Genomic DNA, 12,672 nt, shown 5'->3' on the forward strand with positions numbered 1-12,672 from the left:
CAAAAATAAGTCTCTGGCAGTTTTGTTTTGTACTCATTTTGTCAGCAATAATTACAAAAAAAATTTAAATCTGTAATTTTTTTTTAAGCCCTGGTAATATTTTTGTATCTGTGACATTATAATTCACATTAAGTTTTATGAAAAAAGAAAACTTTTCCAGCAGATTTCTCCTACCAGTATGAAGACTAATATCTTTTTAAGTAGAAGAAAAGAAAGCACATAATAACTACAAAGCAATTTCGTGACTGCCTCTTTGGGGACACAAAATTATAAATCTGATTTTATGGAATATATGTGTACAGTTGTTCTGATTATGAACTAACTCTTTATATATTGATTTTCATTACATTTTTTCTTTTAAATGTGTCACCCGGTATTTTTTATTGTTCTAATAAAAGCCTTCTAGTGAACAGTGTAACACTTCATATTCCTGTGACTATGTTGAGTTATTTATCAAATGAAGTATCTTTATCTTATTTTGAAGATTTGGAATTATAATATGGTAAAATTCAGTTTTAATAAAGTGCTTTTTTGACTTATGTAAATACAGATTTTTTTTAATTCATAAGATTGTCTAATGAAAAATTAATACCTGGTCCAAAACATAGATCAGACTAAAATTGGAAGGGGCCTTAGGAATATACTTAAGCCAGTCCACATTGTTTGAATGTATTTAAACCATTACTGACAAATGTCTATCAAATTTGTATTTAAAAATCTCTAGGCAGTCTCTCTCTGCAACACAGTCTTTGCCATTAGAAGGTTTTTCGTAATGACTGATGCAAATCTCACTAATTGCATTTTTATGCCTTATTTCTAGCAGACTCAGGGAATTATTCTTTTCTTCTTTTGTTCATATTTCTTTTAATCTTCTTTTGTCTAGTGTACCCACACATGTGTACTCATGTATATCCCTTCAACTTTTGCTAATAAGTTTTTTTTTCATCTTCCACATCAAAAAAGAAAGAAAGAAAGAAATTCAACATACAGAAACATGAATAATTTAGCTCAGAAATGACATCCAGAGGTCATTGAGTGGAACCTTCCACTCAAAGCAGGGTCAACTAGAGAAGGTTGCTCAGGGCTGTGTCCGACTGAGTCTGGAATATCTCCAAGGACAGAGGCTCCACCACCTCTATGGGCAAGACTCACCAGTGTTTGACCACCTTCATGATGAAAAATTGTTTCCTAATTACTGCATTGGAATTTCTCACGTTCCTACTTGTGTCTGTTACTTCCTGTCCTGTCTGAATTCTGTGAAGGCAGTGCTTCTGTCTGTGCCTTCCCAGTAAGTAGTTTTAGACAGCAATAGGAGGTGTCCTGTTTTCTCCAGGCTGAACAAGGTCAGTTCTTTTGGCCTCTCCTAGTACATTCAACACTTCTAATCTTGGTACCCTTCACTGGACTCGCTCCAGTGTACCAGTATCTGTCCTGCACTGTGTTATTTACTTTAAAAAAAAATCCAAAATAGAGAATTATTAAACAGGAAAAGTGTTTACGGTCTTTTTAATTCGACAAAATACTTTCTATCCATTTATCCAATGCATAGGTCAATACTCATAAATAAAACAGGGCCAGGGTACACATACAGTGCTGATTTTCAGTTGTGTGTATTGCTTGTTAGTAGATTCCCTGTCTCAGTTTTGGCCCATGGCAAATACTGCTCTCCCAAACACCCATTCATAGTGTGAAAGATAGTATCACAACAGTCCTCATTACTAGTAGGAATAGTTTGAAAACAGCCACTATGTTTTGGGAAGAAAGATTTTATCTGTATAGGCATGAGCCACCTGGCTTCAGGACCTTTCCCTGACCTGGTTTATTAGTAATATAGATGTAGCCTCAAGGATCATTCTTCAAAATTTTCATTAAGTGTCTGCTTATTTCAACGGTATAGAAGTATGAAAGACTTCAGGATCATTCTGCTAGATGTCACTGTCCACAGAGACAGAGGGCAGGTCTCTGAATTTGATGGGTGTCAAATTTAGTATTTATTTAATTTTAGGTAATTAGACTATATAAGGAGTAGGTTTTTAAGGGCTTTTCTAAAGCAGATGGTTTTGTGTGTCTAAACAATTCTTTTTCTAAAGCTTGCTTTTAAAATTTGGGAAGTGTTTGAGCTCAAATACTCATCTCTGGATTACACAGCAGTAAGGCTAATTTGATATAAATCAGCAGTTAAAATAATCCTGCAAGGCTGCTGTTGTGCATTTGTCTGTAGTATCTATAGGGTTACATTGTGGAGAAAAACATCTATCCAGACATTGCCAGAAGGCACCATGTTCTGGATGGAAAAAATATAATAATGGCCTTAAATATAATGACTGTACATTCAAAGATAGCCTGGTTGCTTGGAGCACACATACATACTCCTATGTGTGTATGTGTGTATGTATCTGCATGTACATGTCTGTATATAAAATATTTTTTATTAATCGTTTTAATTTTATTCTGTCTGATGTGCTTCATCAGCTTTGGAAGTGATTCAGATGAATATTCATGAAGAAACAGAATATGGGCTTAAGGTAAAGGTCTAATCTTCTAGTAAGTTATGTCACATTCTTGACACATACATATTATATAAAACTGTGTTTTGCATTTTACCTTAGTGTCAAGAATTGCTTTTTAAAGGTCAAAGTATTTCTGAAGAACTGGTTACGGAAATGATTCTGAAAAAGATTGAGTCACCAGAAGTTGCTCATTTTGGTAAGTATATTTATAACCTAAACTTAGAATGAGCTAGCTATAGTTTTGACACACTTTGCATGCATTACTGCTTAAAATTAATTTCTGTTGTGTTAGATGGTATCACTTTTTCCTGTGCTCCTCAGGCTGTGGAATATCCATAAACTGAGAGTGTATTTAGTGATTAAATTACCATTATGGGAGACCAGAAAGTGTCATACCAGTCCTATGTTGTGTTAATTCTGAGAAAATTAATTTGCACGAATTTTAAGTGTTGGTATGACTCTCATTTGACAATATTATCTGCTTAGAAAAGTTTTAGGATTTAAAATACAGATTTCTTTTGCTTCTTTCTTCACTTCTATAACAACAACAACAACAACAACAACAAAACCAGCAAAAATATTTTAAACATTTAAAATATTGAAAAAGAAGGAAAACAGATTATTGAAAATGCAAAGTATTACGATTTTATTTTTTCTTACAACATTGTTTATTCCCTTTGCATTTTGTCACTGTGAGTAAGTTAGATGAGACTAGTATTGGTAGTGGTAATAATTCTTCTTTTTGAGGAAAGATTATGTTAATTAAGGCTGTTAAGATTAGTGATGCAGATCTTGCTAGAGTCTACACCTGCTTTCCTGAAAAGAAAATGAATAAACTAAGTATAAAGAAAGTAAAAGAAAATGTAGTTTCTTTTTCTGGTGCTGACTTCCATTTGAAATTTCCATTATAGGAGAGAGAGAAAGGTATAGTGCCAAGAAAATGTTAAGTTTCTACTGCTCTGAAAACTAACATGCTTCTGTAAGATTTCAGTTGGAATGGGTTTTGTTCCTTCTCTACCCCAAGACTCAACAGTTTTGCAAAAGATGTGGCCTTACCTGGTGAAACCAGGCTTTTAAAAGGTTAGACAAAAGACAGAGAAATAAAGAAGAAATTAAAAAAAAGGAGGTGATGAGGAAACAAAAATGTGAGTGAAGAAGTAGCAGCAGAAATGCCAGTCTTTTAATCTATGTCAGGACTTTAATAAAAGTCTGAAGAGATGCCTGTGCCATCTGAGTTCCCCACTTTGAGTCAGTCTGATGATGAGTGTCTAAGATGTGTGTATTGCAGAGGACCACAGAGATCCTAGAGGCTGTAAACATAACTATAAAGTTGATAAAAGTTTGGTTCTTGTAGCCATTTTCTGTATTACAGATGCCCCAAAGCAGAAAGGAATAGAATAACCTACATACTCACTATTTTTCCTACCAACTAGAACTCATCTCCAAAACTAATTTTTGTGAAGTATTTTCTAGTTCTAATAACTTTTTGTATAGCAACTATTATCTTAATATAATGCTTTGGAAAGCTTAAGTAGGCTTTCAGCAGGAACTAATCAGTCAATTTGCTATTAATTATTCATGAAAGATTTTAGAAACAGAGTTGTATGAGAGGCTGACTTTTTAATTTTAAATTTTTTTATTAATATTGTAAAATACAAGTTTCTAAGCAGTACACACAATAAGGAATTATTTTCAGTTATATTCTCCTTACTTAAATAATGAACATATTACATTGGAGACTGATCACAGAATCATAGAATCACAGGATGGTAGGAGTTGGAAGGGACCTCTGGAGATCATCTGGTCCAACTCCCCCGCCAAAGCAGGTTAACCTAGAGCATGTGGTACTTTTGAATATCTCTGACATCAGAGATATTCAAAAGTGCTAAAGCAAATGATAATATTTTAAAATTGTAAGTCACTAATATCAGATTTTTTTTTTTTTTGCTTCTGAAGGAGGTCAGATATGAAGCTTCTAAGCTATTTCTTGAAATAAACAATGTCTCTTTTTAAAATAACATTAGCACTGGAAAGTAACAAGCGTACTTGTATTTTAGGGTATTATAGGTAAGAAAATACAGAATTGTAACCTCTATGTAGCTGATATGCTTGCTAATCTTTTTTTTTAAAATAGAACAAGAAAACAACTAGAAGTTCATATCATGTTAACCTAAATAATATTTGCAAAGGAAAAATCTGTGTCATTATCACAGGGAAAACTGCTCAATTAGCATGATTTATATCAAATCAGGACCAAAGTTGTTTATTGATTCATTAATGGCAAGTAATTAACTGACAATCAGTGAACTAGTGACGAGTGAAGAGGTTCAGTTTCAGCCACACAACAGACAAGCCACAGCACTAGGTCCTTGCCAAATCTTAACACTTACAAGTTTCTGAACACCCTCCTAAAACTAATTCCAAAGAGTATACACGAACTTTGACTCTCTCAAAGATGGGTGGAAGTTACGAGCCCACATTCCCTTTTCTGAGAACGCACGTTCACCCATTTAAGCACACTTTCTGCTGGAGATGTGGGTGCTCTAGCTGTGTCTGTGTGTGCCATTTCCTCCAGTCTACTAAGCCACACACCAGTGAGAAGGCTCCCCATGAGCTCACATACATGCACTCGAGGTGTGTTTAACCCTGTTCTGTCAGTCCAGTAGTTGAAATGCTGGTTACTCACAGCCTCCAACAGGGAGGCCTAGACAGCAGGTTGTAGTGCTGGCACATCAAACCTGGTTAGGCTGCTGGTCTTTTACCTTGCTCTTACTCTATGGTCTCTTCACCTAGTCACAAATTTTAAGGCTTCTTTTCAAGATGAGTCCTTCCCTCCTCAAAACTTTCTTGGTAATCCCCTGGTTGCTGTTTGATCTGGTTGATTGTTGCCTTAGGTAAACTTCATCATTGTTAGTCTCCCCTCAACCTTATCGGTTTGGGGGCAAACACCTTCTCAGAGAAGAAGCAGTATGGGATAATCTTTTCCCATGTTACACTCCCATTCCTTTCACATCAGCTGCTGCTATCTAGGATGTGTTCACAAGCAGAGGCTGTGCAGACTCCCCACATCTCACTACCAGTTAGAGTTCTCTGAAGGTATCAACTGACAATCCAGAATTTTCATTTCCTAGAGGAATGACTACACATTATGCTCTGTCTTGCTTATCCTCTTGTATAAATTTTGCATCTATGGATAGTAGCTCCCCAAAGAATGAAGAGTCTTCAGTCCTAATACCTCTTGCAAAGACTGCTGCTATGTTTTTGTGGTGCATAGACTTGCATTTAAATATTATCACATAAAATTCAAAGCATTTGGAGCATGCACCATATTCCCTCTAAGGGAATATTCTCATTATTAGGCTAAAAAAATCCACCTGATTCTTGTTTAGTCTTTCATTCTGGCCTCATGAATATTGAGTTTCTTGCTATACAGTAGTTCTTACTGCACTGCATGCAGCCATTAGTAGTTACAGTACTCTCCTAGGAACCTGAAGCCATGAGTTCAATTGTGGGGCTGAGCACTCTAATGCTAGGAAAAAGGTATTCGTATCACCATGCTTGTCATACACAGTCAGTGTCTGTTTGCCAAAGAGGACTCAGCATTGTGAATCCTGAGGGAACGGATGCTTACCAAGTTAGGTGCCTCAGCGTGCATTCTGTGTGCATAATGCCTCTTTTTGAGAAGGTGTAACATCCGGGAGCACTACGTATCCCAGAGAGTTGTTCAGGCTCCATTTATTGTCCATAGAAGCGAAGACCTTTGAAGGCTGTATAAAAAGCCTACACTCCTAGTTTAAATGCTGTTATCATAGTGTGTCTGCTTTTTGCAATGCCTTATACAAAGTCTTTTAGTGGCAAAAATGGTCACTAAAATCTTGTTACTTTTTAGGCGCTATGGTGTCTGAGGTAGGCACATGAAACAGGTGGTCTGAGTATGATCTTTCATGTCTTTTATTTCCTAACTGAGTTAGCAAACTTTGAGAGTCCTACATCAAGTTGAAAACAATACACTTTTTTGTTTGTATTTCATCTGAAGTCGACAAGGGTGCACAATATTTTTAATAGTGTTGTGTCATGTACATGGTTTTAAACTGTTCCACTAAATAGATGCATTATTTAAAGGAGATGAGTAGAACTAGTCCTGTATTTGACATACTTTCAAAAAGATATATTTAATAAAATGTATTCGGCAGGTTATGTTCTCAGTGGATTTCCTTCTCTCTCAGAGGAATACATGACTGTTTCACAGCAAATAGAAAAAATAAAGAATCTAAAATTAAAACCAGATTTCCTGATTAACATTAAGGTAATGTCATCTACAGTAACTTGCTAGTAATTTTCCTAATTATTAGTAGACTTATATGCTGCATAAGTCAAAAGATCATATTTTCCCCTGTGCATTTGAGTGTAGTATTTATTTAGGAATAAGAAATTGTTCTCTTTTATATTAGAATGGAATTACACTAGTTTGTTTCCTTGTAAGCATTGCTCCTGTAAAATAATGAACATTTCCTAAAACTTCAGTAGCAGTTACAGTCTTTTCACCTCTACCAATTAAAAGATACAGGTTTTCAAGAAAAGAAAACTTCGGATATCATGATTATTTCAGGATTTTGGATACATGTACATGTGCCATTCATGTATTTCAGGAAGAAACTTTTTACATACGGAATTTAGAAAGCAAATTGTAATATTTTTATATTCACTAATTGTGAAACTGCCTCTTAGTCATTATTAATTAATCTCATTTACAAATCTCAATTTCTTCATGAGTAGTAACGTGACATGCCAGATAACTTTACAAAAGTGACCCGGATATAACCAGAGAAACACAAATCATTGTTAGTGTAGGATTAAGAGGACTTTCTCAATGTAATAACACTAGAAAGAAAACAGAATTATTAACTCCATGTAGTTACATCATCTTCCCCTCTGGAAAGAAGACTGAGACTAATGCTTATTAAAAATCCTTGCCCCAAAGTCAAATGAGTAATTTTGCCTTTTATTTCAGTGGGTTGAAGCTGTTTTCACAGATATGTCAGAATTGTAAACATTTCCATTATATGAAAAAGAAAGGAAGAAGGAATATTCTAGATAACTCTGGGAATAATTAAATACTGTTATTAGCAGACCGGTTTAGAGAAATTTTGTCTCTCCAAGAAAAAGGGCAGAAAATGCACATTTGAAAAAAGAACCATATCTGATAAAATTTCTCCTTCCCTATTTCAGAATATGCTATGTCTTATAGCAGTCATGTCAGCTGTATGACTCACCATAGAAATACAGAAATATCCTGAAGTATTGTAATACTTCAAAGGATACCTCAGGAATTGAGTGTAGTGGGCCTATTGCTAGCAATGCGATCTCAAAAGCTCTGTATTTTCTGTAGAAATCAATTCTCCATTTGTGTAACAACTTGACCTTAACAACTACAATATTTTCTTGTTGTCTCAGGTTTTTCATACATGTTTGAAGGGTAGGTGTTAGTGATTTAGAAAGGAGGAGTGATTGTTTATTTTTTGTTGTGCCCCACCTGCAATTCAACAGTAGAATTTTAAGATACCCATCTTAAGACCTATTGGAGATCTGGGGACTCCAATTGCGTATTCATGCAAGTACAGTTTAGGACAGGTCAGATAGAAGCTTTGTTAACTATGATCATAGCGAGCAAACGTTCAGACAGCACGTCCCCCTCTGCTCTCCTGTTCTCTGCTAAGTGATTGCGGAGACCCAACCAGCTTTTTGTTTCAGAAAAAAAAAGAAAGAGGAGAGGAAAACCAATCCTTTCAGTGTTAACAAAGTCAGGTATCCATCCCTGGAATGGATGGACTCCTTAAGTAGCTTGTTAACAGCCACAAATCTGAGAAAGAATCAAATAGTACACAATGTGTAGAAAGCAGGCTCTTGGTGGGGCCTGTAGGAGTGGCACAATCAGTATTACCTTAGCTCAGAACTGGGGAGGTGGAAAGAGTCATAGACTGTTAGCTTGTAGTTGAAAAGAATATTTTATTTAGGGTAAATGTTTTACTTTTAGGATATTTAATCTTAGGATAAACTTCTTAGGCAGACCTCTCAAATCTTAAATATTAATAATTTTACCACCACAGACCATATCCAGATTTATCTGTATTTAATGTTAAACTAAGTTGGCTACACTCTTGATATGGAATGTAAAATGCTGATGGGGAAAAACTATGAAAGTGTTTCAGTCTTTAATGTTTGCTGCTATTGAAAATTTTGTGTTTACTCAGAATGTTATTGGAGAAGAAGTTTTTGAATCCAAATGTTTGCCAAACAGGCTCCTACCCCCCATTCTGCAGTTTCAGGAAAAATAGTATTATTATAGCAGTACAATAAGCACATGATTTGCCTTTAATTATTCCTTGCTAGTGTTCAGATTATGACTTATGCCAAAGAATATCAGGACAAAGGCAACATCCTGATTCAGGGAAGGTATATCAGAGGAACCAGTGGGATCCTAACGTTATTGAAAAGCACAAGAAAGAGAAAGATCAGCATGAAGAAGAGAATGAAGAACAAGATGAAGAGCAGGAAGAAGAGGTAAATATTGCCAATTTCTAAACAGTGCAAAGTATTGTAACGTACTCTAGACAAAGCAGAACAAATTCTGATATTCTAAAATATCACTATACTACACTATGAATTAATTTTGCTCAACTTTAATCTTAGTTCAGTTTCTGTTTGGCTTTAAGAGATGTGTGATAATACTTAATTGGTAGGTTTAAATGACAGCAAATGGTGATTATTGTGTAGCTTAACCTGGATTCAGTCTCTAACTCAGAAGTCACTGAAGTGTTTCTTGCCATAAGTTAAAAGGGTGTATCAGGAGAATGGTGACTCTATTGTCTGTTTCTTGGTCTAAGCAAATAAAAGGTTTCTTAATTTTTGGTTGTTGTAGCAAGTTTTGCTAGTATTTGCAGGATACTAGCTTGTTTTCTGGTTTTGGTGTTAAACTACTACAAATGGATTTTCTTTTTTTTTCCATAAAGATAATAATTTTTAATTCAGGTTGAATTGTTCTGGTTTATAATGTTGACCAGAGGCTTATCGATGCAAGTTCTAGGCCCATTCCTCTCAATTTGCAAAATTACACTTCATCAGGATCGGATCACAGTGAGCAATCACTGGACTCAATACTTATTGCAATACTCTGGAAAGCTACTTTATTTACCTTTGAGTAAAGACAAAAATTGTTTTAGTATGTTATTTTACTTCTGTGTCTTGAAATAGTTAACTTTCCATTCTGCAGACTGCAGAAGAACTGTCAGAATTTTTGCATCACTTAGTGCAAAGGCCTGAAGATATTCTTGAAAATGCGGAGGAAAGAGTTGGAACGTATAAGGATATAATGCTTCATCCTTTAGAAGTAAGAAAAAGCAAAATAATGATGATTGTGCATAACAAAAGATTTTTTTTTTAATATCTTGCACAGTTGGGGTTTTTTTTTTTAGTTTGAGATTTGTTGTATGGAGGTGGGCACAAGGCATGCTACAATGTATCCTCAAGTTCTGAAATTCATACTGAAATCAATGGCAAAAAGTTGTCATCTGTAGGTGTTGTTTCTACACTGGAGTCAAGATAAAGTAATCCACTTTGAGTTTTTAAAATTAAACCATACCTGCCACCACTGACGCTTCCTAAATCTAGGAAGTGAAGTATTTGAAGTGCCCAGTGTGTTACCACAATTACCAGAGTCCATTCTAGCACGCAATCCCCAAAATCTGCTGTTTGCATCCATTGTCTTCCTCACCTGCTGCATTGCTTGCAGATTCATATACACAATAATTAGGCCATCAGTTTGCGTTATTACCTGTTTCATTTCTGCAGCTGTGACATGGGGTTTTTTTCTTTCCGTGTTGTGTTAAGGGAAGTTGGATTTACCATTTATCTTTTTTTTTTTTTTTAATCCAAAAAACCACAAAATGTCCAAAGCAGGAATTTTTTCCCTTTCCCTTCCCTTCCCTTCCCTTCCCTTCCCTTCCCTTCCCTTCCCTTCCCTTCCCTTCCCTTCCCTTCCCTTCCCTTCCCTTCCCTTCCCTTCCCTTCCCTTCCCTTCCCTTCCCTTCCCTTCCCTTCCCTTCCCTTCCCTTCCCTTCCCTTCCCTTCCCTTCCCTTCCCTTCCCTTCCCTTCCCTTCCCTTCCCTTCCCTTCCCTTCCCTTCCCTTCCCTTCCCTTCCCTTCCCTTCCCTTCCCTTCCCTTCCCTTCCCTTCCCTTCCCTTCCCTTCCCTTCCCTTCCCTTCCCTTCCCTTCCCTTCCCTTCCCTTCCCTTCCCTTCCCTTCCCTTCCCTTCCCTTCCCTTCCCTTCCCTTCCCTTCCCTTCCCTTCCCTTCCCTTCCCTTCCCTTCCCTTCCCTTCCCTTCCCTTCCCTTCCCTTCCCTTCCCTTCCCTTCCCTTCCCTTCCCTTCCCTTCCCTTCCCTTCCCTTCCCTTCCCTTCCCTCCCCTCCCCTCCCCTCCCCTCCCCTCCCCTCCCCTCCCCTCCCCTCTGCCCTCTCCTCGTACAAACCACTAAAAACCCCTCATGTTTGCTGCACACTTGACTTTACTGTTTATTTATGCCCTTCAATTTCCCTATGGATTAGATACAGCTACAGATAAAATCATATAAAACTTTATATAACTTTATAACACACTTGTTATTGCTGTGAAGGGGAAAGCAAAAAATGTGGTATCTTTAATCATTATGTAATCTCACGTGGATTTCTCATAAGCAAACTAATGGAAAGTTGTTTAGATTAAATTACTTTGGGATGAACACCAAACTTTAGCACTTTCAACATGTTGCACTAGTTGGTAGGTCTTACTTAGGCGTCACTAATGATGGATGTGTTAGTGAGCATACTTAGTGGTCCACTAGTACATTAAAAGAACATAGGGGTCTATCATTGGCCCACGTAGAGGTCGAGATGATTAAATTGAAATAAAAGCTTATAAGGTGTGCAGTTTGCACTGAACTGGGATAGGTAGAAAGAACTTTGATTTAGGATGAAATTGAGTAGAAAGAAGTGTGAAATACTATAGTTAAGGAGGAAACTTAATGAACAACTACAGCATGTGAAATAACGGGCTAGACTCAGTACTGCAGACAATCTGCAATCTGTGGGGTTTTAGTTAGTCATAATCTGAGTCAATAAATGTGATGCTGTTGTACAAAAGCAAATATTATGGATGTACTAATAAGACATATAAAATAAACACAGACTGTTATCTGCTCTGTAGAAGAATATTAGAAAGTAATTAGTTATTATATATTTCTAGCAAAGGTAGGACAAATAATTTAATTTGTAGTATAGAAGACTTAGACTAGATGCAAGGAAATGAACTCTGACCATAAGTGTAGTGAAGAACTGGAATAGACTACCTACAAAGTTGTAAAGTCACCTTCACTAGGCTTTTTCAGGGCTGGGGTTAGACCAGCATCTGTCGGGAACAGAATGAGTGTTCCCAGTCCTCAGATAGAGACATTACCAATGGACATGGGATGTCTATTTTAGTCTAATATCTTACTTACTAATGGGAAGATGGAAAATAAGAAAAATCAAATATACTGTTCAAATTTTACAGAAATTTTCAGGATCAAAACATTGGTCTTGTGGGTGGTATTTCCAAGAAATCTGTTAATTGACATTGTCACCATTTTCCAGCAGAGAATTAAGGTTGTTAGATAGTTAGAAGTTGAATTCATACACCAAACATTACAGTATCTTGATTCTTTGTAGCTCTCTTGCATTTGGGCTAGGACATCTAATCTGTTTTCTGAACCCATTGTAACTCCAGTTTTGGAATTCTCTCTGTGTTTATCAATCACCAAATACAAGTTTCTCTCCAGAAGGTTTTATAAGTCATCAGTAGAATGAATCTTGGTTTTGCTGAAGTCCACAGGAGTCCAGCCTTTGATATGTATAAGAACTGAATGAGCTTCAATGTCATTAACTGTTTAACTATACTCAATTGATGAGTATGCCTTTGTTCTTAAACAGGACTTGATGGCTGAACAGGATTGTCAATATCTTATTGAAGTGGACGGAAATCAGCAACCAGATGATCTCTTTGTAGTAAGCTACACACCAACTTAGTTAACCTCCACAAGAAAATAATTTCTCGATTTTATGGATTGTTTTCTTTATTAAGGTGTTGGCAAA

General features: G+C 36.3%; 1 protein-coding gene across 1 annotated transcript in view; it reads left to right on the top strand.

The window, feature by feature from the left end:
• Window positions 1–12,672, top strand: part of AK9 (adenylate kinase 9) — a 71,282-nt gene that overhangs the window by 3,463 nt on the left and 55,147 nt on the right. Inside the window, exons 3-8 of the mRNA XM_086460453.1 lie at window positions 2,473–2,525; window positions 2,610–2,706; window positions 6,704–6,816; window positions 8,901–9,071; window positions 9,781–9,897; window positions 12,511–12,585. Coding sequence (XP_086316579.1) covers window positions 2,473–2,525; window positions 2,610–2,706; window positions 6,704–6,816; window positions 8,901–9,071; window positions 9,781–9,897; window positions 12,511–12,585 — 626 coding nt within the window. The remainder of the gene's footprint in view (window positions 1–2,472; window positions 2,526–2,609; window positions 2,707–6,703; window positions 6,817–8,900; window positions 9,072–9,780; window positions 9,898–12,510; window positions 12,586–12,672) is intronic.

Source organism: Leptosomus discolor, chromosome 2, assembly GCF_034619465.1.
Source record: "Leptosomus discolor isolate bLepDis1 chromosome 2, bLepDis1.hap2, whole genome shotgun sequence".
Lineage (NCBI taxonomy): Eukaryota > Metazoa > Chordata > Aves > Leptosomiformes > Leptosomidae > Leptosomus > Leptosomus discolor.